We start from the raw sequence: 23,750 nt of genomic DNA, 5'->3' as shown, positions 1-23,750 counted from the left end.
AAAAAAAAATTAATTTTTACCTGAGATTCAGCATGTTTTTTGCCACTTATTATAAATACTTTCGCAGTATGTTAAACAAGCATCAACCTAGTTTGAAAATATTTATAACAGGAAGGCTGAAATGTGAACTGCACTTGGTTTATTTAGTCTTTTTGAGCTTCCAGCTTCTGAAGATCTGTCCTGTCTTGAAGCTTGATGACAATTAAATTGATTTCATCATCAAATAATGTTGGCATAGTAATGAAACATTTATTGCCAATTTGAAGTCCATGGATAAATTGGAGGGGTCTAAAATATGTGAAGTCTTATTGTTTTCTTAGCTTGCCTTCTTTTTCTCTTATTTTTGGTTATATCTTAGCCGTGGAGCGCCGCTGCACTGCCATCTAGCGTCCAACGTGGGAACAACATTTTAGCAAAGTCACAGGATATAAATATAGTAAGTAGCCTACAGCTTGCCCTGAACATGAAACTTAAAAATAATGAATTTGCTTAAACAGCAAACATTTTATATATATACATATATGTAAAAAAAAAAAGGTTCATATGACTTTAGCTATTTTTGTCCCTTGTTGTTGGTATCATTTACACGGTGTGACAGTATCTCCCCAGTTCTGGACAGCCTCTGATTATTGCAACATGTCCAAACTACAAGTAGCACACTCTCAGAATATGTTTTCTTTTCTGGGAGTTGAAGTTTTTAGAGCGACTTTGCCCCCTTACCAGCAATGCACTCACTACATCTCCCATAATCCGTTCTGTATCTGAGATGTTTATCTGGACTCCACATGGTCCAGGGGATGTTGTGAAACTCCTGCACCTGACAGAATTGCACATCACTTTCTCCCGACTGATCGGATCTCTCACGAGGAGCTGAAGGCAGGCGTACATTTCTCAAGAGATTAAGGTCTGATTCATTGTTCATTATCAAAATCTGACATTTAAATAAATAAAAGAAAAACTTGCATTAAGATGAGTTTTAAATGGATTTTTTAAATTTCTAGATCTAAACTTAGCAAGTGTGACATCATTTTAAGTGTTTTGGATTGAAATTGACATTTTTAAAATATATTTCCTCTGAAACTTTGCTCAAACAAATTTAATAACGTTTTTTTTTTCGTGTTAGAAGGATTAGATTACTTTTTACTGTGACTAAGTAAAATACTTTTAAGATAACCCATTCTAAAATCTGATTCATAATTTCCATTATTCCTATTGTTTACTCTTGGAGTATTTAATATGACTTGCAGGTTTTGCTTTAACTAAACTCCAACAGACAGTGTGTGTTCGTGTGTTCGTGCGTGTGTGTGTGTGTGTGAGCTCCTTGCTTGCTATGAGCACACAGCTGCATTCCTGAGCTCAGCTATCACCTTTCATCAGCTGTTCTCATCCAGAGGGAAACTGGAGCTCATCAAACCAGACCCATGTGTGTTTTCTTCCTCAACAGCAGAGCTTCCTGTTACTTATGGATAAACAGCCGGCGGTGGTGTTTCGAAATGTGGGACAGTTGTACTTCCCCCAAACCAGGGTGGAGTGCCATTACAGTCTGACATCAGAGCATGGGTGGAGCAGCAGTGACTGGATAGGGATTTTTCAGGTATAATAACCCACGTTAGCATCAATTCTTAACCCTTGAGTGAATGATGGAAAGAATCTGCTTCACCCAATTTGTGTTTTACGGGTCGTACTGTGTCTCCTGTGTGGTAGATGGGCTGGTCTTCAGTCAAACATTATCACACCTACACATGGGCTCTGGTTCCTGAGGGCTACACGGAGGGAACCAGCGTCGACCACTGTGCCGTTTTCCAGGGTACCAATTAAATTTATGAATTACTTACAGCACGTCTCACCACTCTCAGCAACAATATAATCAGACTGAATCTGTATCCATGACTCACCAGAGAGTCATGGATACAGTGCTGTATGTATAAAGCACTTTTAAAACAACACAGTTTGACCAAAGTGCAATAAAAACAACTCAATTATAACAGTGACTGTAAAAACGAACACTTCTAGTTGGGTTAAAAATGAGCTTTAAGAGAAGATTCAAACATATCAAGAACAGCTTTATAATGTTTTTCCACAGATGAATCCAAAACTATTCATGCCCTTAACAGATTTTTATTGATACTTATTTCACTTTGTTTTGTTATCATTTTAAAGACACCTGCCTCCAACAAAAATGATTAATAATTTGCATAGATTTGGGGCTTAACTGCAACTGTTAACAAAAAAAATCAGTAGTTTCTCAATATTCTTCTCTCTCTGCCCTAATTGATACATTAAGCTTAAACAGCATTTTGCTTTTTTGTAGAGAATAACATATTTTAAAATATATTCACTCTGGTTACTGCAAGTTTTTAACATTGTAAAAGACGCACATCTTTCAGAAATGATACATTTGGTGTCGCAGGGTTTAGACATCCAGATTCCTGGCACTGTAATCCGTCTATAACACAGAACAATAAAAAACTGCTTCTGTACTTAATATTTAATTTATTTTATAAAGATTCAGCCAATGTGGGTACAGTGAAGCATTGAAGATGATTTCTCTCATAGCGCCAAAAAATGAATCAGGCAATATTGTTAGCTTTTTTGAAACTCTGCGCATTTCCCCCCGTTGTAATATAATTGAGAGTGTGCTACTTGTAGTGGTCATTTTAATATCATAAACTGTAAGATGAATTTTGTGTGCATAAAAAAACAAGGAATATTGAAATCATGTTTTGCATTTTAACAGAAATATGTAAACTATTTTAGCTAAGTAGAACAGGTTTATAAATATGCAGCTGACTCAGGAATGCTTGCTGTTGCAGGTTTTAATTGCTTTCCCACAGTTTCCAATACAAAACCCAAAGAATTGAGATCAACTAAGAATATCCAGCTCAAGAGCTTTTTATCTATCAATCTGTTACTGTTTAGGTTTATCGTATTTGAAACTATAAGCCTGAATATAAATTGTAAAGCTTTATATTTCTTCTGCAGCGTCGTACTTGCCTCGCCCCAGTGCTGTGGAGTACCAGTTTGTTTATGTGGATAAGGTGGGAAAGGTTTGTGCTCGCAGTCGTCCGTTCACGTTCTGTGCCCCGAAGCCGCTGGAGGAGCTGGAGACGCTGAAGGAAGAACAGGATGAGGAAGGTGGAGAGGAAGAGGAGCTGATGCTGGTCATTCCCAGAGCGCAGCTGCTGCAGGTGAGGGAGGGAAACTCCTACATTCACTGTGATGATACACTGTGATGAAGACACCAACGTTGAGGAATTAGCAAATCCTCTGACTGGTTTCTGTAAAAAGGAATGAACTCTTCCATGTTTGCCTTTATTGTCACCAGAGTCGGCTCGAGCAGAGCCTCAAAAAACAGGCGGGCTTGCAGCGAGCTCTGGATGAAGCCAAGAAGGAGGTGGAGACCGAAAAAGAAACCAGCAAAAGAGCAAGGCTGGAGTGGGAGACGGAGAAGCAGGCAATGAAGGAGGAGATCACTGAGCTCAGAGACAACCTGAGGCAGAGCTGTGAGATGCTGAAGAGACTGGAAGAAAAACACACGGTAAGAAGGGCTTGGACACTGAATCACATTCGTTTTTATCCACAAACTAAAACACACTGAACACAAATTCCACAGCAAAACTGTCATGAACACAGAGATATCCCCAACCCCATTTACATTTTCACATTTTGTCACAATACAACCACAAACCTAAATGTATTTCATGGAGATTAAATGTGATAGATCAAGACAAAGTTGTCCATAATTGCGAAGTGGAAGGAAATGTTCGGTATATTAGCAGATATTTTAAAAAGTGGAGTACAGCAGGAACTGAAACAGTAGAGAGAAAATACTTCAATAAACTAATGATGTCTCTGGAGGAGCTGCAGAGAGCAGCTCAGCTGATTCTACAAGGACTGTCAGTCTGCTGACTTTTATGGATGACCAGCAAAATACAAACAAATATGAGAAGTCCCTATTTTATTTCTCCACAAACCTGCAAGAAACAAAAATAACCAAGTGGAAGAATTTGCTTTGTTTAAATCAGACTAACATTGATTTTTCTTTTTTTTTTTTTACTCTACATGCAAAATGCTTTGTGATGTTGAAAACTAATATTTTGCATCGTCTTGAACATACCATCACACAAAACGCGGCCATGGCAGCGTCTTGCTGAGGATATGATTCTTTTAAAAGAGACAGAGCGGCTTAAAAACCCAGCTGGAAGCTAAAAAAAAAAAAAAAAAGAGTTGAAATCTGTGGTGAAATTGTAAATTAAATTCCAGGTCTGTTCTGACTAATATCAAGCACAGAAAGTCTCAGTCTCTTTAGGTCCAAATTTGGTATCTATATTGCTCCTAAGACTTAGCTTTGAGTCTAAAAAAATAACTTCTTCTTGTAAAGGAAATTTGGAAACCATGCTTGAATTTCCTCGCACTCCTCAGTTTTTGGAAAACACTTTTCATCCGAAGCTTGCAGCTTTAATGTGGCAAAAGGTTTCCAGTTGAAATTTTCTAAAACATTGTAATCAATCATGTCTTATGCTGAAAGGATGTAAAGTACAGTCAGGAAATTCAGGGCTCTGAACTGAGAAAACTTGTGGCTGAAAAGGGCGAGAACCAGCAGCATGTCCAAGACCTGAGAGATGAGGTGAAGGTTCTGGCTGACAGAGAAGAGCAAGCAAACATGGAACTGCAAAGGTAAGAGTCTGAAATATTTATGTGACTGCATCTCATTAATTGCAACTAAAGCTAACTTTATCTTTGTTTTCACAGGTTGAAGGAGAGAGTGAAGAAAATGTCCTCCCAGATAAAACATGATGAGGAAAAAAGGAAATCCCTGCAGGTATGAAACTCTGATGGTAGCTTGGTCACAAAGCTTTGTGAAAACAACAAGTTACATTTTACTTTTACTTCAGTAATTTCATTATGAAGTATCGCTACTCTTACTTGAGTAAAACCTCTGGATACACTGTGAGAAAAACTGAATGAAGAAAAATCTTGCTTTAACAAAAAATTCACCAGATACACACCCACACACACACATCCACACACACACACTCACACACCCACACACACACACACACACACACACACACACACACACACACACACACACACACACACACACACACACACACACATATCTGCAATTTCTGTTAAAGTTTCATAAGTTTTATATTGAAACTAATTAATTTGGAAATTTTTCATTTGCCTGATTTTGTTATTTATAACATAATTACAATTATTTTGTAATTATGTTATTTATATAAATGATTTTCATTTTGGTTTTTAAAATACCACATTTTCCACATAACTGTCAATTTTTGTCCATTTGATGATCCCCAAACCCGATGTTTTGATCAGTTACTCAGTATTTAATACTTTCTACTTTTGAGTAATTTCTTGGACGGTCACTTGAGTAAAAATTTGTTGAAACTACTCTTACTTGTGCACAGTTTTTGGGTGCTCTACCCACCCTCTGTACCTCTGATTGTTTCAGTGAGTCTTCTTCTCTTCGCCAGGTGGAAGTGGAGGCCTCGGCTGCAGAGCTGCACAGCCTGCAGGAGCAGCTGGAAGCCAGCGACCATGTAGCGGAAGGCCTGCGCAACGAGCTGCGAGACCTGAGCACCCAGCGCAACCACACCCACGCTGAGCTGCACCAGGTCCGCCTCCAGGTGGCGCAGTTCACCCTGCAGCTGTCAGACCAGGACCTGGCCCTCAGGGAGGAGCGGGCCACCTGGGCCCTGGAGAGAGAGGCTTACAAGCATGCAGCAGAGGTGAAGATCCAGCAGGACGTGGTGCAGGGCATGTGTGAGACATATGTGGAACCAAACTTATTCTCAATCCTATTTTTTATCAATTTTTGTGCAGATTGCCAAGAAGAAAGTCCAGGATCTGAGCTGTGAGCTGCAGAGGAAGGAGGAATGGCTCCAGGAGGAGAGGACTGAACGAGACAGCCTGGAGGCAGAGCTCGGGAGAGAAGAAGTGAGCTACCAAAACACAACAAAAGTCAAAGCATCAACACACCATCAGCTCAAAACTTGATGGGCGTCGCACATAGTTGCTCGGTTGCTCAGAATGTGTTTCGGAGAAGCATTCCAGAGTTTGGCGCAGTTCTTTTCTTACACGCACGCTGGCAACCAGAGCAAACAGTTCCCGACATGTGATCAGCAGGACAGGAGGCAGGTCATGTCAGATGTCACAGGGTGTGAGGTCGCTGTTCTCCCTGCAGGTGCTGCTGAGCGACGCCAAGCGAGAGCTGCAGGAGCTGAAGGCCGCTCTGAGGAAGGTCCAGAAAGGCAGAGAGCAGGAGCTACTGCACAAGCAGGCAAGGCTTCAACGCCACTCAGGGTTCTTTGTAAACCTTCTTTCATTGTCATCGTTTTGCTTGAATGCATTATTCTAAAAATCATAGTGAAACATGATTCCCCGATGCCCAGCTTCATCTCCAGAGGAAGTGCATCTTCTGCTTATCTGATGCCCAGCATGTAGACTGTGTAGCTAAATATGTCGCTTTTAGTAAATAAAATTATTTTCAGTTTAGTAAATAAATACATCTTTTTTACAACTAAAATGTTACCAATTTGTGCTTTAAGTCCAGGTGTTCATCTGATTCACAGTGTTAGATTTTCAAAGTAGAAACCTGACATAAACATATAATCTCTACTCACAAATCACAGATAGTAATTTACTATCAAACATGAAATATGATGAGCAAAAGTTTAGCTTCATACAGTTTGGGCAGAATGAGCCTGTTTTTAATTTGAAATAAATAAATTAGCTATAATGTGTCACGTGTTAAAGTAGGTAAACTTACTGCACACATATTCCAGTTTGCACTTTTTAATTGCTTTTAACTGAGTTGAATGTCTGAGTTAAAATAGTTGTCTAAAACCAAATCTCTCTTAACCTGGAGTTATAAATGTGAACTAGAGCTAAGGAAGAGTTTAGCACTATTTGCCTTTTTAAATTAAATGAAATCAATTCTTCATTTATTTCAAACATGTAAAATGTCACAAAAAAATAAAATAATAAAGAATAGAACAGAATTATTTCAGAAGTTTGCGAAATGTTCTGCATGCTGTTTTTGTTGTGTGTGTTTTTTCTCCACTTACAGAGATATGATTCTAATCTTTTTTGTCTTACTGTGATAATCTGTTTGACTGAAACCTTCCAGGATTTGGTGTCTTGCATTCGACAGCTGGAGATGAAGCTGGGCATCGGGGAAGAAGCAAACCCAAACATCACAGAAGTTAAATGTATCTGTAAGTATGGAAAAGGATTTCCATGAGCCCGACCGGTAACTTTATTCTAAGGAGGCTTAAAATAAGGAATATTATGAAACTGCTCCAGGTTCTTCATCTGAGAAAGGGGATTTCGCTCCATCAGCCAGATCTGCTTCTTCATCTTCCTGCCCGGAGGAAAGCTCCACCTCTGAGATCCCAGCTGAGACTCTCAGCCAAAGCGAGGGTGACGAGTCGCCCGTTGACTCACAGGTACGCCCGCCCGCCTGCTCAGCCCTAAACCAAACAACCATTAACAGCGCCTGCTTTAGGGACTGACCCACTCTGAGTGGGTAAATATTTGATTGTTGTCTCAAGGGATTCCTGCAGCTCTGCTGTGTCATGAGTGTTTGCTCCAGTTTCATTGTTAAACATCCGGGTTTCTGCCTGCTTCAGAAACAGGCCGGGGCAAGACAATCTGTCTGCAGGGATGAAGTGAATAAATTAGACGAAAGCAAACACTGTGTAATAAGAAAAATTATAAAATAACCAAAAATCACCTCAATAACTAACCTGTTAATATTCAAATGTAAATCATGTAATTGCCACTGAGCACAGAAGAGACATATTTACAAGGGAGACATGTTTATTTTCTAACTGAAAGGAGATTACATTTTTAATTTAGTAATCATGCAAGGTAAATGCTACTTTATGTGTTTGGATTATTTTGTTTTTACTGCCAAGGCTGCCACCCCCCCTTGTGTTGTTTTATGCTATAGCAAGTTAACTAAACAAACTCCAAGCTTCAGAAAAGAACATTATATTGTTGGAATGTCACCAATAATTTTATTATCTGCAGTACTGTTGAAGAGGAGGAGAGAAATAAAAATAGCATACCTAATAGTAAAAATGTTTATGTTTTTCCTTTATATGCCGCAGCACAGCTGGCTGCGATGTTAAATTAGAAAGTAGCACGTTAAATTATAATGAGAAATCACTTCAAATATTTGCAATGAGCCACAACCTCCTGTGTTTGACATGCAGAAATCATTTTTAGTTTTCAATGTAGCACATAAAAGTCATATTTCCCTGGAAGCTGGTAAATCCAACCCTGGAAATACTGGTCGGCATCCCAGGCTCTGACTCAAGCTTTTTTTTTTTTTTGGTCTGTGAAATCAGGATGAAAAATCTCAGCTCAGCAAACGCCAAACCGGCGAAGCGAAGCAGCTGATCCTGCCTGAACTCGTCAACCCCGTCCTGAGGTGAGAACAGTCCAGCATTGCTCCGGGTATCCTCTCTTACACAATCTTTTCTGAGAGGCTGCGTCGCTGAAACACGTCAGAGTGGAAATGTACATCTTGCTGATGAGAACTTTTCATCCCTCCATCGGGATTATATGTCATATTTAATCTGCGGCTTTTGATTTGTTTGAACCACTCTTTTTTAAGATCAAATGATGCATACAACTCGAATGATTAAAAAAAACCCAAAAAAAACCAAGAAATGGCAGCACAAGTTTTAATTATTAACACAGAGTCAAATATATGAACACAGCCCACTTTGCACCTGAGCTGCATGCTTTTTGTAGTCATCAGTAATCTTCCACCATATTTATTCCTGGATATTTAACAGGAGGATTTATTAAAATCAACCTTTTTGATCTACATGTCACGTTATAATGTTATTTCTTCATCTAAAACAGACCTGGAGTGTTGCTTTGGTTCTCTTATGCATGTGGAGTTATGATGACGCGTTGAAGGTGGAGTGTCGGAAAAAGTAGGAATTTCTTAAACAGACAGAGGCCCAATTTCAATGCATCAAGTTCGAAGTCGACATATGCAGCATTTTTATAAAAACTGAAGGTAACATAGTTACTTGATTGTGCTATAAAATATCACCATGCGCCTGGGAAATATAGTTGTCAGACATGGCGGTGGGAGCATCATGCTGAGGGTTTGTTTTTCTGCCGCTAATACTTATGCACTTCACAAAGATGAAGGAATAATGAATGAGAACTACCTATAAACTAAACTTCTGCTAAAACCTTCAACTAGAGGGCTGAAACGTGGACATGTTGGGTTTTCCAACAGGACAATGGTCTTAAACTGGCCTTTTAATGGGTAAAACAGGTTAACTGATCTGATCCCTGATTTATGATGCTTAGAAATGTGCTGGGCTGTGTTTAAAAGCCAAGTCCATGCCTGGAAACCAAGCAGGCACAATGAGCTGCACCATTTCTAATGACAAGAGTTGCTACATTCCAGCCAGAATGGAAAACCTGTGCAGTCAATTTTCCTTCCAAGGAACATTTCACCAGTGAGTCGTCAGAGACATTAAGTACACATTAAAAATAACACAAGCTCTAAATAACTGTGTTTGTATTTAGGAAAAACGCTCCAACTAAATCATCGAAAGCCCCAAATTGTTGTGAAGCTGCTGCCCACGGTGACGGAGGTGTACCACAAATTAAAATAGCGATTCATTTAAAATCAGCTGCAAACATAAAAGTTTGTTCTCTATTACGATATTGTTTGATTGCATGTTCTGTGAAACTTTCATCTGTTTTCTCTGCAGTGAGCTGGCTGACTCCCCAATGTGGTAACAGAACAAGGAGCAAGCAGCTTTGGTGCCACTAATGTTTATTTGAATCCAAACTAAACAAAGAGCATTTAGTTAGCATTTGTTTCTTATATTTGTGAAAATGCACTTTAATTTATTTATTTTTTTTTCCTGAGTGGTCAATCATGTTATAGGAAATATTTCTCGTGTTATTTGCGAACCTCGACTCAGGTTACATGGATTTTAGTACTTGTAATTCAGTCCTTTGAGTTCCAGCCTTTAACCTGGAACTTGTTGTAATGTGAATATGTGGCAAATGTTGTGAGAAATATGCTGTTGGCCTGACTGTCATACTCTACGTGTTGTTCTGGTGCTATTTTGGCCCCTGGGTTTTTGCATGAGAGCATGACTCCTAAAACCGTGTCAAATGTGTGGGCGTGCGATCACGGCCAAGTGTGAAATGGTCTGTTTCAGCTTTTCAAGCACCGAGTCAGGCTGGAGGAACGTGAATGCCTGTCTGCAGCGCCGCAGAGTTGGGAAACTGCGTTCAGGGTTCTCAGTAAAATGCTAGCAAGTGTTGTTCGGTTTCTGTGCTTTGTTGACATGATACTGACAGGAAAAAAGATCCCGATCTTTAAAATGATACGCAGACATCTGCGTGATGGAGGTCTTCACTTGACTGGAGTTAAAGCTAGTATGAAAAATCATGTATATTTATCTTTTTTTTCTTTTTACCAAAATCATTAAAAACACATATATCGCCTCCTTTGTGGTGAACTCAATTTACAGAGAGAACATCACTTATAACAGTTGGCCAGGTTGGCACATTTATTTTTCATTTTATTCTGTTATAGAAATACTGTATAAAAATCGCCTAAAAACTGTAAAAACAGTTAATAAGCTTATTGTTAAAAAATTTCTCTTTTTGAAAGAAAATGGTAAAAACAATTAAACTTAATTAGCAACATTGTTTAAAAACTGCTCTTTTTGAAGTACTGCAAAAACAGTTAACTTTAATTACCTTTATTTTATTAAAATAGATCTTTATAAAAAACTGTAAAAACAATGACATTTAATTAGCTTTATTTTCTTAAAAGCCCTGTTTTTGAAGTACTGCAAAAACAGTTAACTTTAATTAGCTTCTTTTTTTTTTCAAATAGCTCTTCATAAAAAACTGTAAAAACAATGAACTTAGCTTTATTTTTTTTATTGTTCTTTTTGAAAAACTGTAAAAGCAACTAACCTTAATTATCTGTATTTTGTAAAAATTGCTCCTTTTTTTGATTTTTTGGCTGAAGTGGCTTAGTTAGAGCCACTATGGAGGCTCTTAGGAGCCACTTGTGGGTCTGGAGCTGCAGATTGCTGACCTCTGCTTTAGTCCATAGTCCTGGTTCCTGTGTTTTGCTTTCTTCTTTTCAGCTCTTCTAAAGGATTCAGGTCTGGAGACTGAGATGGACATGGAAGAAAGTTGAATAATTTCTGTTAATTATGTTTTGAATCAGTTTCCTGCTAACCCCCCTCCCCAAATAACCCATTTGTTTATTTTAATTGAATTAATAGAAATCAACAACTAGATACAAGCAGCAATTTTTAACCCACGTAAAAATGTCCTCAAATTATTATTTTAGGGCAAGATTATGTTACTGCAATAAAAGTAAATAAAATGAAATCAATTTTTAAGCATCTTTTCCAGTGGTTCCCACAAATGTGTCCATGTCTGTAAGTGTTTGTTGGAAACAAAAAAAAAAAAAAAAAAGTTGAGACAACTGGACACTATAATGTCTGAGAACAAAAAAAAATGCTTTTATCAAAATACAAGAAACGTCATAAAACATTTAATAGTAAGCATAAAAAAAGCAAACATAGTTTCAGCCTCTCGTAGAAATGTAACCGGAGCATTTCAACACAGTTTTTGAATTTGTTTGTAGCTGTGTGCAATAGTCAAGAGACATCAAAGCTAATTTGGTTTCTCAGATGTAAGAAGACACAAGATGAATGTCGCTCCCTGAACACAACATGCCTGGAATCAAATATTAAAGACATTTATCAGCAACAACAAAATGTTAGAGAGATGAGATTTATCCAGCTTCATTATTTAAAAAACCAAAAAGTAAAATCTTGCCCAACACAAAGTGACTTATCTGTCTTTGGTCTTGTATTGTTACATATCTATGCTTATCATATTGCTGGCTTGAGAGTTTGGCGACAACCTCTGTGGTTAATTTATTGCACCGGCTCAAATTCAAGATAATGAATAACATCAGAAACAAAGCATTTACTCTGAAATTAATAAGCATTATATGATCTGAAAGATCATAAGAAGTGTAATTTTGGCTGGTGCTATGCAATTACTATGTTACAATGTGTTTGTGTGTGTGTGTGGGGGTGTGTGTGTGTGTGAGCAACGTTTAGATCCAACAAGAACAAATACAGCTTAGTGAAAATCCTGACAACTTTAGTTTTGCCTTTTTGATGGCTTTTAATCTGATTCTAAATACTTTGTTTTTAATATGGAAGACTTCAATCCTTTTTGTACTCAACACAAGTCTTTCATTTGATCAGTTTTTATTCTGTTAGCAAAGAACTGTAATATTTTATCTCACTAAAATATCACCTTGTGCTTCAGGACACCCGTTTACTGCTGATGCTGGATGATCATTTTTGATCAATTAACAATCGTTCCAATTAATTCATCTTTAAGATGAGGCTTTTAACTCTAAATAACTTCTTCAGTAATGTTTTCTAACTTGTAACCAGAGCCGGCCCAAGGTATAGGCAAACTCATGGGACATTTAATTCGTCTCTGATGTCAAACTCTGGAACGATTTGACCCCGAAGTTGAACACACTCCAGTCGCAATCTGATCTGTGGGATCAGCTAACTACTATTAATACAATGCATTTTCTCTATTTTATACATTAAACACTAAAGTAACACATGATAGTTTGTACAACATTGTGTACGATACTGGTTTACTTAGATGCAAATTGTCAGAAGTACTAATAGATATTTTATATCTGTGACTTTTAAAATATTTTAGATAAACAACCCAAAACTGTTGACTTTCCCAATTCTGAGTTGATTTCAAAATGACATATTTATCAACAATCAACCTGCTTTAAAATTTTCTCTAAAGGCTTTTGGACATCAAATTTAAAATGAAAGTCCTTTATATTTAAAATGTAGCTTTATTAGTTTATTCATTTATAGATTTAAAACATCCTAAGTTTAAGCGGGTCAGTGATGGCTCTCCAGATCTAAGCCCGCTTTGGACAACTTTGGACCGGCTCTGCATGCATCCAGTGTGTTCAGCGTAAACCGATGATACTGCATATTCAATTTAAAATGCATCTTTTTGAGAGTTTCATCTATTAAATTTATTTTTAATAGTTTATAAATGTGGCTTTAAACATGGAATTTGTGTAAATATGGAAAGCTACTATTTTTGGCATTATTTTAAAATCTTTGTTTCTTTATCTCATCTGCGCTTTCGAGCTTAAATTGTTGAAAATGGCACACACACACCTACACGCGCACACACACACACACACGCACGCGCCCCCCTCACACACACACCCTCCTGAGTATATTTATTTTAATATCTGTTTAGATATCTTTACTTGCAATATCAGAAGGTCTTTCTTGACTTTGTGTGACTGGGATTTTTAGTTTTGCAGAAACTGTTACACAGAAAGGTGAGACAGAATCAACCTGAGAGTGAAGGATGACCCCTCTGAAGATTTAAAGATTTTAATGGGGGGTCAGAAATATTAATATAGATTTATTAAAAGGATGAGAGATATGTCTTGTGTTTGCATTTTTTTCCTATTTGGCACCAAAGTTAAAACACCAGCTTTCCTATCATCCTCTCAAATAATTTCAAGACTGAAAACTTATTGCGATTTCTCTGAGTTTGAGTCCTGCTCATGACTCTCTTGTCTCTCTATCACACTTTTAAATGCTCTTGTCCAATAAAGCAGAAATGAAAAGGGTTAAAGTTCAAACTTCACACGCATCGAGTCGAATGAGAGTAAAAAATATACCAAACAAAAGAAGAGGCAAACAGACGTAAAGGTAACATGCTCAGGAAAAGGACGTACACAGAAAAAAATAAGTTGCATAATCTCTGAGAAGTAACTCTGAGAAGACATTCGTGGCACATGAACACCATGTAGAGCTCAGCTGCTGCAATCAACCATTTTATACAGAGCATAGCCCTTAAGAGACAGAAGAGGAGCTCCTTTTCTTCCTCCCAGCAATCCTTGCTGCTCCGTGTTGAACTCAGAAACATTTTTGCAAAGTCACGTCGATATTTTAATGGTGCCCTCATTCATCCACTGAAATGTAGTGCTTTTTCTCTTTGTTTAGTTGCTTCCTATTCTGAATTGAAAACAGTTTCCTTGAAGTCAGTATGTACAGTTTATCATAATGTCATTAACGAGCCTAAATCTGTGAGGAGGTGTTGCTCTGTGCGGCTCAGCGGTCTCTCAGACAGGAAGCAGCCTTCCTCTCTCACTGCGTCTTTCCCGCCACGGCCTTCTTCTGTGCCGCCTCCCCCCACGGCTCGCCGTCGCTGTCCGCCCCCCACTCCCTCTCCTCGTCCCAGTAGTCGTCCTCTTCCTCCTCCTCCTCCTCTTCGAAGGCCGACTCGTACGTGGACTTCTCCTCCTGCTTGATGGCCTGGATGGCCGGGGGAGGGGCCGAGGCGCTGTCGCTGGAGTCGCTGCTGTCCTCGAAGGCGTCCGGGTTCTCCAGCATCTCCCTGATCAGAGGCGGCATGGGGCCCGGGATCTCCGTCTTGAGGGTGATGGCTCGCTCTGCACCTGCGGGCGAGCAGAGAGGCTCAACGTCAAAACAAATTGTTCTCCTTTCAGAGGAAACAAGTGGACCTAAGCTGTGCAGATTGCACACGGTGCTTTGCAAATGTACAAACTTTAATTTTATTCAGATTTTTAGACCTTTTACACAGAATAAAGCTGAAAGAAGTTGCTTACAAAAACACCTGAAAAGTGTGGCATGCATTTGCATTCAGTGGGAGTGGGAATCTGAAAAGAGTTGATGGAGAAGGCGGATGGAGCTGAATGCAGAGCACTGCTTAACTTGCATATGTTAAGGAAAGACTGCAAACGATCCATTTTAGTTACTTTGCAGTTCCAACCATGAGTGACAAAACTGTGCAGACATCTTCCGTGTACATATTAAGTGATACAATATAGCAAAACCTTGTAAAAGTGACCTATTATGTTTCCTTTAATAGGTTAGGATAGGTCTATAAAATATACAAAACATGTTCATTACATTTCTTGGACAACATTTTTAGTTAATGAGATTGTGTAGTCAGTTCTGCCTATTTTGAGCACCTTTCAGAATGAGATGTCTCAGGGCATCTTGTTACTTTAAATCAAAAATAAGCTGCTGCTGGCCACTCCCCCAACTTAACGTTTACACTCGTACATGAAAATGCCTATAAACAGATGTGCAATTATACAACCTCACATCTTTGAAAAGCAGACGTGGAGCTTCCGGCACAACCAACAAGAATGAAACAAGTGGTTTCTGGATGGTAAGTCAACTACGAAACCTTTGTCTTTTCCAGCAGCCATTGCACAGCAGTAAAACCAGATGACCAAACTCAGCTTGGGTTGCTAGATGACAGGCTGGGCTTCGCTGGGGTTGCTACTTTTTGCTGCTTTTAGAAGCCGTAGAAACCCAAATGGAAGTATGAAAACATAAAAAATAGGGATTTTTCATAATATGTCCTCTTTAAGATTACAACCAGGAGCGGAAGAGTTAAGTTTTGATTTACTCAAGCTTTATAATGAAAAAAGAAAACACCCTAACCTTTGGTGCTGATTCCTCGCAGGTCTGTGACTTTCATCAGCATGCGAGGGAACATGTGAGGCTTGTTCGGGCGTCTGCGGCGAGTGTAGATCTTTAGAGCCTCCAGCAGCGGCTCCTGGAGTTTGTCGACCTTTTCCGGCTCTTCCAAGTCCATGCGGTCTGGTGAGGGGCAAAGAGGAAACAATATTAACCTCATGAACAGCTGACAAGAAGACATAAGCAAAATGAGACACTTTATAGATGCGGTGAACTAGCCGGCTCACTAAACATTTACCTCCACAAATGAGACAGATTGCACTTAGGAGCCCCGTCTCTGTGTCGTCCATCTCCAGAGGCAGGAGCTGACTGGCGAAGGCAAACACCAGGTCTGTGAGCGGCCCAAAGCCGGCGTTGTGCATCTGGGTTCTGTTGAGAGTCAGGCCGTCTGAGAACGTCATTGTGTCCTGCTCTGGAGTGTAGCGGGTGCATATCCTCAGCATCTGCACAAGGGAAGGAAAAACATTACAGAACACAGTTGAAAAAAACCCCTAATATTTGCTTTGTCTCAACAAGTGAAGCAGTGTGATGAATGAGAAAGCCTTGGGAAGGTGGAGGGTTGGTTAAGCAGGAGAGGGCTAATACCAGGATGTCCAGGCATGCAGATTTGAGGAGGGTGATCTGGTCAGCGATGGTGAGCGTAGTGAAGCCTGGTAGTCGCTTGGCAAACTCCACAATCTTTATAATGCACTTAGTGGAAAGCTCACTGAACTTATCCCACAGGCCCAGGTCCAGTTGCACTCTGTGGTCAGCGCTGGAGTTCTGGGAGAGAGAAACAGGAACACTTTTTGTCTGCGCAGAGTCGGCACTGTGGTTTGTCTTTCCTGGAAAGCAGTTAGCCTCGGTGCAGAGTGATGCGGACACTCCATTGTGACTGGAAGTCAAAAACTCACTGTGGTGTATTTTCCCAGCTGGCACAGAGACGGGAATGTCTCTTGGTGAGCTTTGCTGACTTTGTTCACAAGCTCCTCCAGTTCTCCGCTGAGCTCGTAGTTCTCGGGCAGCACCACCTCCTCCTTCACGTCCTTCTTCTTCTTGTTCCTGTCGTTGCGCACGGCTAAAGGTCGAAGAAAATCCAGTTACTACAGGATGTTCAGCTATGATGTCGCAAATTTGTGATCGCAGCAACTTGCAGGCCCACTCCACAGTTAATGGCCCTCCTAATAAAGTTTGAAATAAGTTTTCAATTAAATCTAAGTCTAAGTCAGCTTAAAAAGGTTAGATATAAATTAATTAACAGGACGAGTTGTTTTCCAGCCCACAGACCTTCTTTGGACATGCCGACCTCAAAGCACTTCTGCAAACGACAGTATTGGCAGCGGTTCCGGGTCACTTTGTTAATCTGACAGTTCTTGTCTCGGTGGCAGGTGTACACCATGTTCTTCTGGATGCTCCGGCGGAAAAATCCCTAAAAAAGCAGAAAAGACTCTGATTTATTTCCTTGTTCTACGGTTCCAGAACAGACAGAAACAGGACAGCCCTCAAAATGTTTCCACTTTGGGCATGCCGTGGTGGCGTAGTGGTTAGCGTGACCCATATTTGGAGGCCTTGAGTCCTCGACCCGGCCGTCGCGGGTTCGACTCCCGGACCCGACGATATTTGCCGCATGTCTTCCCCCTTTCCAGTCAGCCTACTGTACTAGAGCCCACAAAAGACCCCTTGGAGGGGTAAAAAAAAAAAGTTTCCACTTTAGCTAACATAAAGGTAGAATATAATCTAATTACAGTGTCTTTCAAAGTATTGGTACCCCTTCAGATTTTGTCATGTTGCAACCTCAATGTATTTTACCAATTTTAACACGATAGACTGACAGAAAGTCTGCAATTCTGAAGATGAAGTAAATATTACAAACCTGAAAAGTGTGGTGTGCATTTTTATTTGGCCATCCTGATTAAATACTTTGTTAAATCATCAACAACGTTTGGTTTACGTCTCTTCCTGCTTTTAGAGACAAACAGTTTTGCCCATTCTACCTTGAAACTGGATCAAACATCTGTGTTTGTGAACATCAATCTCTAAGTGAAGTTCTCCTAGTCAAACTAGAGATAGGTTTGGACTTTGACTGGGCCATTCTAACACAGGAATATGCTTTGATTTAAACTATTACTTTGCAGCCTTAATTGTAAGTTTCTGATTTATTGGAAAATGAACCTTCACACCAGTCTTAGGATTTTATGCATCCTAACAGGTTTTCTTCTGGGATTACCAGGAGAAATGGGAGAGGTATTACCATCTCCCATTAATCTGTTCAGTTTAATTTCCACTACTGAACTGCTGGATTTTTATTCTGGTTATGAGTGAAAAGAGATGCATATAAATTCCCGTCTTCCTTTTTAAACCTTTTATTGTTTAATAAATTTTGGTAACAATGCATAGCTTTTCCTTTCTCTGAACTTTTATACATTACTTTCAGTTGGTCTATGACAGGAAATCCTAAACAAAGGTCTTGCATATATACATGCTGTAAAATAAATTATTAAAGAGATCATGTTTTTAGGATTTCAATTATTTTTAAACAGCTGCAATCTGTTTTTGTTAACCTTTAAATGACACTGGGTTTAACTTTTATGTAAGTAGTCTGATATCTTTTAAAGCTGAAATTTAAATGACAACTTCACATTTATTTGGTATTTAAAACTAGATTGGGAAACACCGAACTTCCAGATTATCCTGCGTGCCTGTGCAGTGGCAGTGGGTACACACCAGGGGGCAGCAGCAAACACACAGCTGCACTCTTCACACATCTGTTTGGCTCTCAGAGAGAATCAGGTTCCCACTCTGGGTTTCTTTTAAACTGACCTCAGCTGTTCAGCTTCTTCTTCTTCTTCTTCTTCTTCTTCTTCTTTTCTTTTTTACACATGTCCTGTAAACTCTGCATGCACCTCTGGCTTCATTTACCTTGCAGCCCTCACAGGAGCTCACTCCGTAGTGATAACCAGATGACTTGTCCTGGCACACAAAGCACGGCTTGTAGACCCGTGGAGGAGGAGGAGGGGAAGGGGAGCTGGGCACCATCTCCTCTGAACTGGTGCTCTGCGTCTCCACCGCTGCAGGGCAAGAAAATAAAAAAAAAATTTAAAAAAAGGGACAAAAGGTCACTTATTATAAGAGTGCATCTTGTTTGCATTAATCCTACGAGTCTTTGAAATAATGATGAAAGCAAATGCAGCAGCTGATTAGGAGAGAGTGGTCAACAAACAACCCCCATCCTTCCTCGGGCCACCCTGTGGAGCCAGAAGGGAACAAGCTCAAAAGCAGACATTTTTAAGAGAAAAGGGAGGAGGGCGGGGGGCTCTGCTGATTGACAGGGACTTAAAAGAGACACAATTAGCTGATGGCCAGATGGCCCTGCTGATAAAATGCTGATTGGCAGCTGAGCTTTGATTGGCTTCCCCATTTATTGGAGAGCAGGAGGTGAGGTGGGACACCTCTGCTGACTTTTTGAGTCAAATATAAAAATTTTGCACGTGTGTGTTTGTGTGCACACCCATATGCTTTGTTTTCCTTTTCTTTTCTGTTATTTTATTTGGAAACGCCATCCAACCGGACCTGCCCGTCTCCCCAAAGCCCCATGTGAACAAACAGAGGTGGGATGTTTATGAAACCTCGCTGTCTCCCTCGGTCCCCTCGCACTGTCTCGCTAAGGAAAATTTCACACTGTAGAACAGCATATTTTTTGGCAGAGGCCTTCCTCTGCTCCTGGTGAAAAAGATTCAAGACAAACAATGTTTAATGGTTGTAGTAAAGTTCATCCAGCTGTGGTTTCTTGCACTTAAATGACAATACAGCAGAAAACCTGAGGAAAAATGGCAACGACCCAAGTATCTATTTAGAGAGCAGGATCATTTTATGCTTGACTGTTATTGGTTGAATAGAAATTAAAATACAATTTTTTCCAAACAGCAAATAAAAACACTCCTCTGTACTGATGTTGTTAGTGAGGGAGGATAACTCAGTTTGCTATTTTTTTAGCATCAGTGATGTACACTTTTAAATTACTTTTCAGGAATTACTAAATGTTTTTCAAGAGAGGAAAGACAACTTCAGTGTTGAAGCTGAGAGTATTACTGTAAAGTTGCTATTTAAATATTTTAAAAACCTTTATTTTGTCATGCAGCATGACAAAATAAAGGAGCATGAAACAGCCTTGATTAGGAAATACTGACGTGTTTTTGAAATTGTTACAATTACAGACTGATTCTACGACTACTGTCTAAAGCTAACAATGCTAGCTTACTGCAGAGATTACTGTGCTGATCATGCTAAAGATTGATAATAAAAGATGCTGAAGAGTGTTTAAAATGTCAACTCTTTAATCATTTTGTCTTTCCTCATAAATATTAGCGAAATCCAGTTTATCTGCAGAGCTGTGTAACAGTGTCAACTCTCCAAAATTCAACTTCTATGTAAGTCTGGGCTGTTTTTAAGTAGTAATTGTTTTGTGATGCTTCAAACATCTTATTGTTGAAATACATGAATGTCAAAAGCAAAAGAGGAATCAATTAAAATGGGCACAAACAGAACAGAACTTCAGAAATCTGGGATTGGAAATCTACCACAAAATCTCTGATCAAATGTGCCTTTCAACTTTCACCTTCAGTCACCCCAACTTCACCTCTCTGAGCCCCCGCCTGCCCCCACCCCTCTGTTTCCTGGCCCTAAATTCCTCAGTGCAGGCTGGACGGGGTTTAATAGTTGCCCAGGCTCATAACCAGCCCAATAAAGGTTGTGTCTCGGATGGGAAGGGGGCCCCGGCCAGGGTGACGGCCTCTTTATTGGGATCCAGTCACCTTGGGCCGCTATTCACATCAACAGCTCCATCCTTGGTACACTTCCTATTAAAAATAAAGAATCTGGGGGTCAAATACCCCAAAGTCACAGCCCCTCCTGTCACCTTCAATGGACAGCACAGGACTGAACCAAATGTGGCCCTCACCCCACAGCAGCAACCCCAACCTGAACCCCCAGCTCGTCATTAACAAGAGTGGTAAGGTTTCAAACCCAGAGAGGGACAAAGGAATTATCTAATAAAAACAGAGAGGGGAAAAATGAAAAGAGAGAGAAAGGGAAAGCAGGAGGTGAGCCCGAGGACAGAAACTTCTCAGTGGAAGGGAGGTTAAATAAAACCTTGACTATTTAACTTTGACCTTGACTTCGAAGACCACTGCTAATGATCAACAGCCTCCTATAAACTTTCCCAATGTGTGCAAATATTTTTAAAAATGGACACATCAACACCAGCCCGGCAGGAACTAATGTAATTTAACAACTCATTCCCCGTTGAACACTGTTGGATGCCGAATATATCTGAGCAGCGAAGTATTAGGCGGACCAAGAAGTCAGTAAGCTTTCAACACGGCTGCAGCTTTCCACAACAAACCCGCTATCTGTGAAAATAATCCCTGTAACATAGTAAGTTGTTTTTAAATTGATGGCTGGAGGTATTTTGTAAGCCTCCAACTGATTTTGACAAAGAAATCTGCAAGTTTGCACATGAGTCTCCGGGATGAATGCTTCCCTCTCCGGGATTCTTCTTCTGCAACAGGAAACCAAAACACACCAACAGGGATTACAGCTCATTAACAGCTATTCATCTCTCTGAGACACATCTGCATAATTTAGGAATTTTCTGTTGGTTTCAAGCCTCAAAGAGCCCTTTACAAACATTACTGTCAGGATTAATTTATTCAAGCTAAACGTGGATTTTCATCCATTTGAATCATTTCTTCCGTATTTAAGAACCACAGGTGCAGACCGTACTGTCCCGTCTGGATTAAATGTTTACATTTTGACTCATCTGGTGTGCTCTGCAAAGCAAAAAGCTGAAAAAAAATCTCCTGATTAAATACTGTATGCAGTGAAGAGCAGTGCAATGAGTTCATTTCAAGCTATGCTGTGAGATATGGCAAAACCTGGATTCTGAGATGCAGCATCCTGCACACTGAGTGGTACCGCAGTAGAGATGAGGGAAATGGCTAAAAATAAATGGAGCTGCATGATATTAGACAATATATATATATATATATATATATATACTGTATATACACAGAAAAAAGAAAACAACACCTTAATTAGAGTAAATTTATGCAGTGGGGGAAAATCTTGCTTTTTCAAATAATTAATTTGAATAAAATAAGCAAATCTAACAATTCCTTTAATAACAATAAATCACACACAAGTATTTTTTTCCATTCTTAATCATATAATTTGTTTATTGTGAATATTACTTTTAGGTGAAACTGTGATCTATTGCGTTAACCACTATTAGCTTAAACCTGTCCATAGCTACAGTCAGAGCAACAGAAGCTGTGACAAACAGAAATCGACAATGTTTGCTTTTAGAGAAGAAACGGCATATTGGGGTTTCCAAGTTTTCATAACAATTTCAAAGCTTCCAGGTGCTTTTAATAATGTAAGGAATACACACATTCAAAGAAATCGAGCCAAATTGCTCCTAACATGAAAACATGGCTAAAAAAACTTGGAATGACACAGGTATTAAATATTGAACACATGAAGAAAATTAGGGGCAAAAAAGCATAGAAAGCCAAGAAACCAGCTAAAATCTGTCAGTATTTAGAAAGCATTGCTATTTCTATGTGAAATAGCAATGCTTTTCCCATGACCAAATCAATCACAGTCTGGTGAAACCTGTAAGACCTTCAAAAAAGTCTTACAGGTTTAAAAAAGATGCTAATTGAAATTATTTTAACAGCATTTTTAAATGTCTGAATGTTCCAGTAATTCCCATTGGAGTCATAATACAGAAGTAGCAACCACCAGAATCAGATGCTGATGCTTTCTGGGTCAAAAGAATAACCAACTTAGAGGTCCAAAAGCCAAAGTGGACACACAAAGAGCTCCACAAACTTCTGGACACAGTAGGTTCGGTTTTTCACCCTGGAAACAAAGAGTAATCCAGTCAACCACAATGTTCTTTATGTGCATAAAACTCCACTGCTGAAGAAAAAACATGCTGCAGGTTGTTTGATGTTTGCTGCAGTACATTTGCTCAAATCTGGTCAGATCAGGTCAAAGGTGAACTCGCTGGACGCCTTTTCACAGATCATGTTTGAAATCAGAATGTTTCTGCCCAAAATTATTACCCCAAAACCAAGGTGAGGTTTGCAGGTGGGAGCATCTCAGTGTGAGCTGACTTAGAGCAGATGCTAATCTCAGACTTCATTGAACTGCAGAACTTACTTCCGGTAAGAATCTGAAGATTTAACAAGTGTGGATCGTCAAGCAAGACAAACATCCCAAACACACAGCCGACTGCTAGAACAGCACAGCCCATAACCGGACGTGTCACAGAACATTTACGGACAGAACTGTAGATTAGAGAGCATAAAGGGACTTCAGGATTTTAAGGTCTGGGTCAAACTCACACCTGAGCAATGTTTGTGACCAGTTTCTCCTAAATGGAGACACTGGTCATACAAGAGCATACTGTACATTTATGCTTTGTGTGTTTAATACTTATATTCCAGCTTAATACCCAGGGTGACTAATTGGCATTGATTTTTATTTTTATTTTGTATCTTTTGTATGAGTGGATTCCTTGGGTTGCTTCTCATATCTGGTGTGATTATCAAGTTAACAGAAAAACTAAAAAATATATTTACAGAGAAACTCAGGCAAAAACATTGGAAATGGTTTGTTTTGGAACAAGGCTAAAGAGTATGTATAAAACAAAACAAAACAAAGCATAAAAAGAAGCATAATATAGCAAATATTGTATGGAAATATTGTAATGAAAGAAAAAGAAAGCATTTTTTTTTACAAGCACAACATTCATTTCTGCTGCGACTCAAAGTTTCCGAAAAGCAACAATTTTTGAGTTTTCACCATATCAGATCATTTATCGTCTGTATTATAGTTTGTACCACTTCAAATTTAAATAATTTGGACCTGCACATTTATTTTTTTCTGACATTAAGCAAATTATTATCAAATGAACCATTTAAAAGTCTGCATCCTCTAAAAAGGTTTTTAGTCGTCAGATTTTTGACAAGGAAAATCCTCTCGGGTTGTGTCACGTCTCGGGCTTAGCTTGGTGTAAACGGTTTTATGTTTAGGGGCATCAGGAGAGTGAGGAGGAGCGGCAGCAGG

At 39.4% G+C, this 23,750-nt stretch overlaps 2 protein-coding genes across 7 annotated transcripts in view; one reads left to right on the top strand and one right to left on the bottom strand.

Moving 5' to 3' along the window:
• Positions 1-745: 745 nt before the first annotated feature.
• Positions 746-10,524, top strand: calcoco1b (calcium binding and coiled-coil domain 1b). 5 transcript variants are annotated; one of them, XM_028001990.1, is made up of 14 exons: positions 746-904; positions 1,445-1,594; positions 1,705-1,807; positions 2,983-3,188; positions 3,326-3,538; positions 4,589-4,677; positions 4,753-4,822; positions 5,502-5,756; positions 5,851-5,964; positions 6,212-6,307; positions 7,157-7,244; positions 7,324-7,475; positions 8,382-8,464; positions 9,777-10,524. In XM_028001990.1, exons 2-14 carry the CDS (start codon positions 1,463-1,465, stop codon positions 9,802-9,804), a joined length of 1,629 nt encoding a protein of 542 aa, XP_027857791.1. In that variant the 5' UTR covers positions 746-904; positions 1,445-1,462; the 3' UTR covers positions 9,805-10,524. The 5 variants fall into 5 exon arrangements, with proteins under 5 accessions (XP_027857791.1, XP_027857787.1, XP_027857786.1 ...); XM_028001986.1 differs by having other exon boundaries at positions 749-904; positions 1,448-1,594; positions 4,529-4,677; XM_028001985.1 differs by having other exon boundaries at positions 750-904; positions 4,529-4,677.
• Positions 10,525-11,537: 1,013 nt separating this feature from the next.
• rargb (retinoic acid receptor, gamma b) overlaps positions 11,538-23,750 on the bottom strand; it is a 51,012-nt gene continuing 38,799 nt past the window's right edge. For both annotated transcript variants that reach the window (XM_028001991.1, XM_028001992.1), the window contains 7 exons: positions 18,537-18,685; positions 16,905-17,046; positions 16,532-16,695; positions 16,224-16,400; positions 15,877-16,081; positions 15,603-15,761; positions 11,538-14,584 (listed from right to left, as the gene is read on the bottom strand). In XM_028001991.1, coding sequence (XP_027857792.1) covers positions 14,274-14,584; positions 15,603-15,761; positions 15,877-16,081; positions 16,224-16,400; positions 16,532-16,695; positions 16,905-17,046; positions 18,537-18,685 — 1,307 coding nt within the window. In that variant the 3' untranslated portion in view covers positions 11,538-14,273. The remainder of the gene's footprint in view (positions 14,585-15,602; positions 15,762-15,876; positions 16,082-16,223; positions 16,401-16,531; positions 16,696-16,904; positions 17,047-18,536; positions 18,686-23,750) is intronic.

Source organism: Xiphophorus couchianus, chromosome 20 (assembly GCF_001444195.1).
Source record: "Xiphophorus couchianus chromosome 20, X_couchianus-1.0, whole genome shotgun sequence".
Taxonomy (NCBI): domain Eukaryota; kingdom Metazoa; phylum Chordata; class Actinopteri; order Cyprinodontiformes; family Poeciliidae; genus Xiphophorus; species Xiphophorus couchianus.
Note: the sequence above shows the minus strand (reverse complement) of the source record. Positions and strands in the feature narration are given on the sequence as shown.

Coding starts and splice junctions, on each gene's coding strand:
- calcoco1b (XM_028001986.1), top strand. CDS start 1,463: ATGGATAAACAGCCGGCGGTGGTGTTTCGAAATGTGGGACAGTTGTAC. Junction 1,808..2,982: donor CCACTGTGCCGTTTTCCAGG/GTACCAATTAAA, acceptor TTTCTTCTGCAG/CGTCGTACTTGCCTCGCCCC. Junction 6,308..7,156: donor AGGAGCTACTGCACAAGCAG/GCAAGGCTTCAA, acceptor GAAACCTTCCAG/GATTTGGTGTCTTGCATTCG.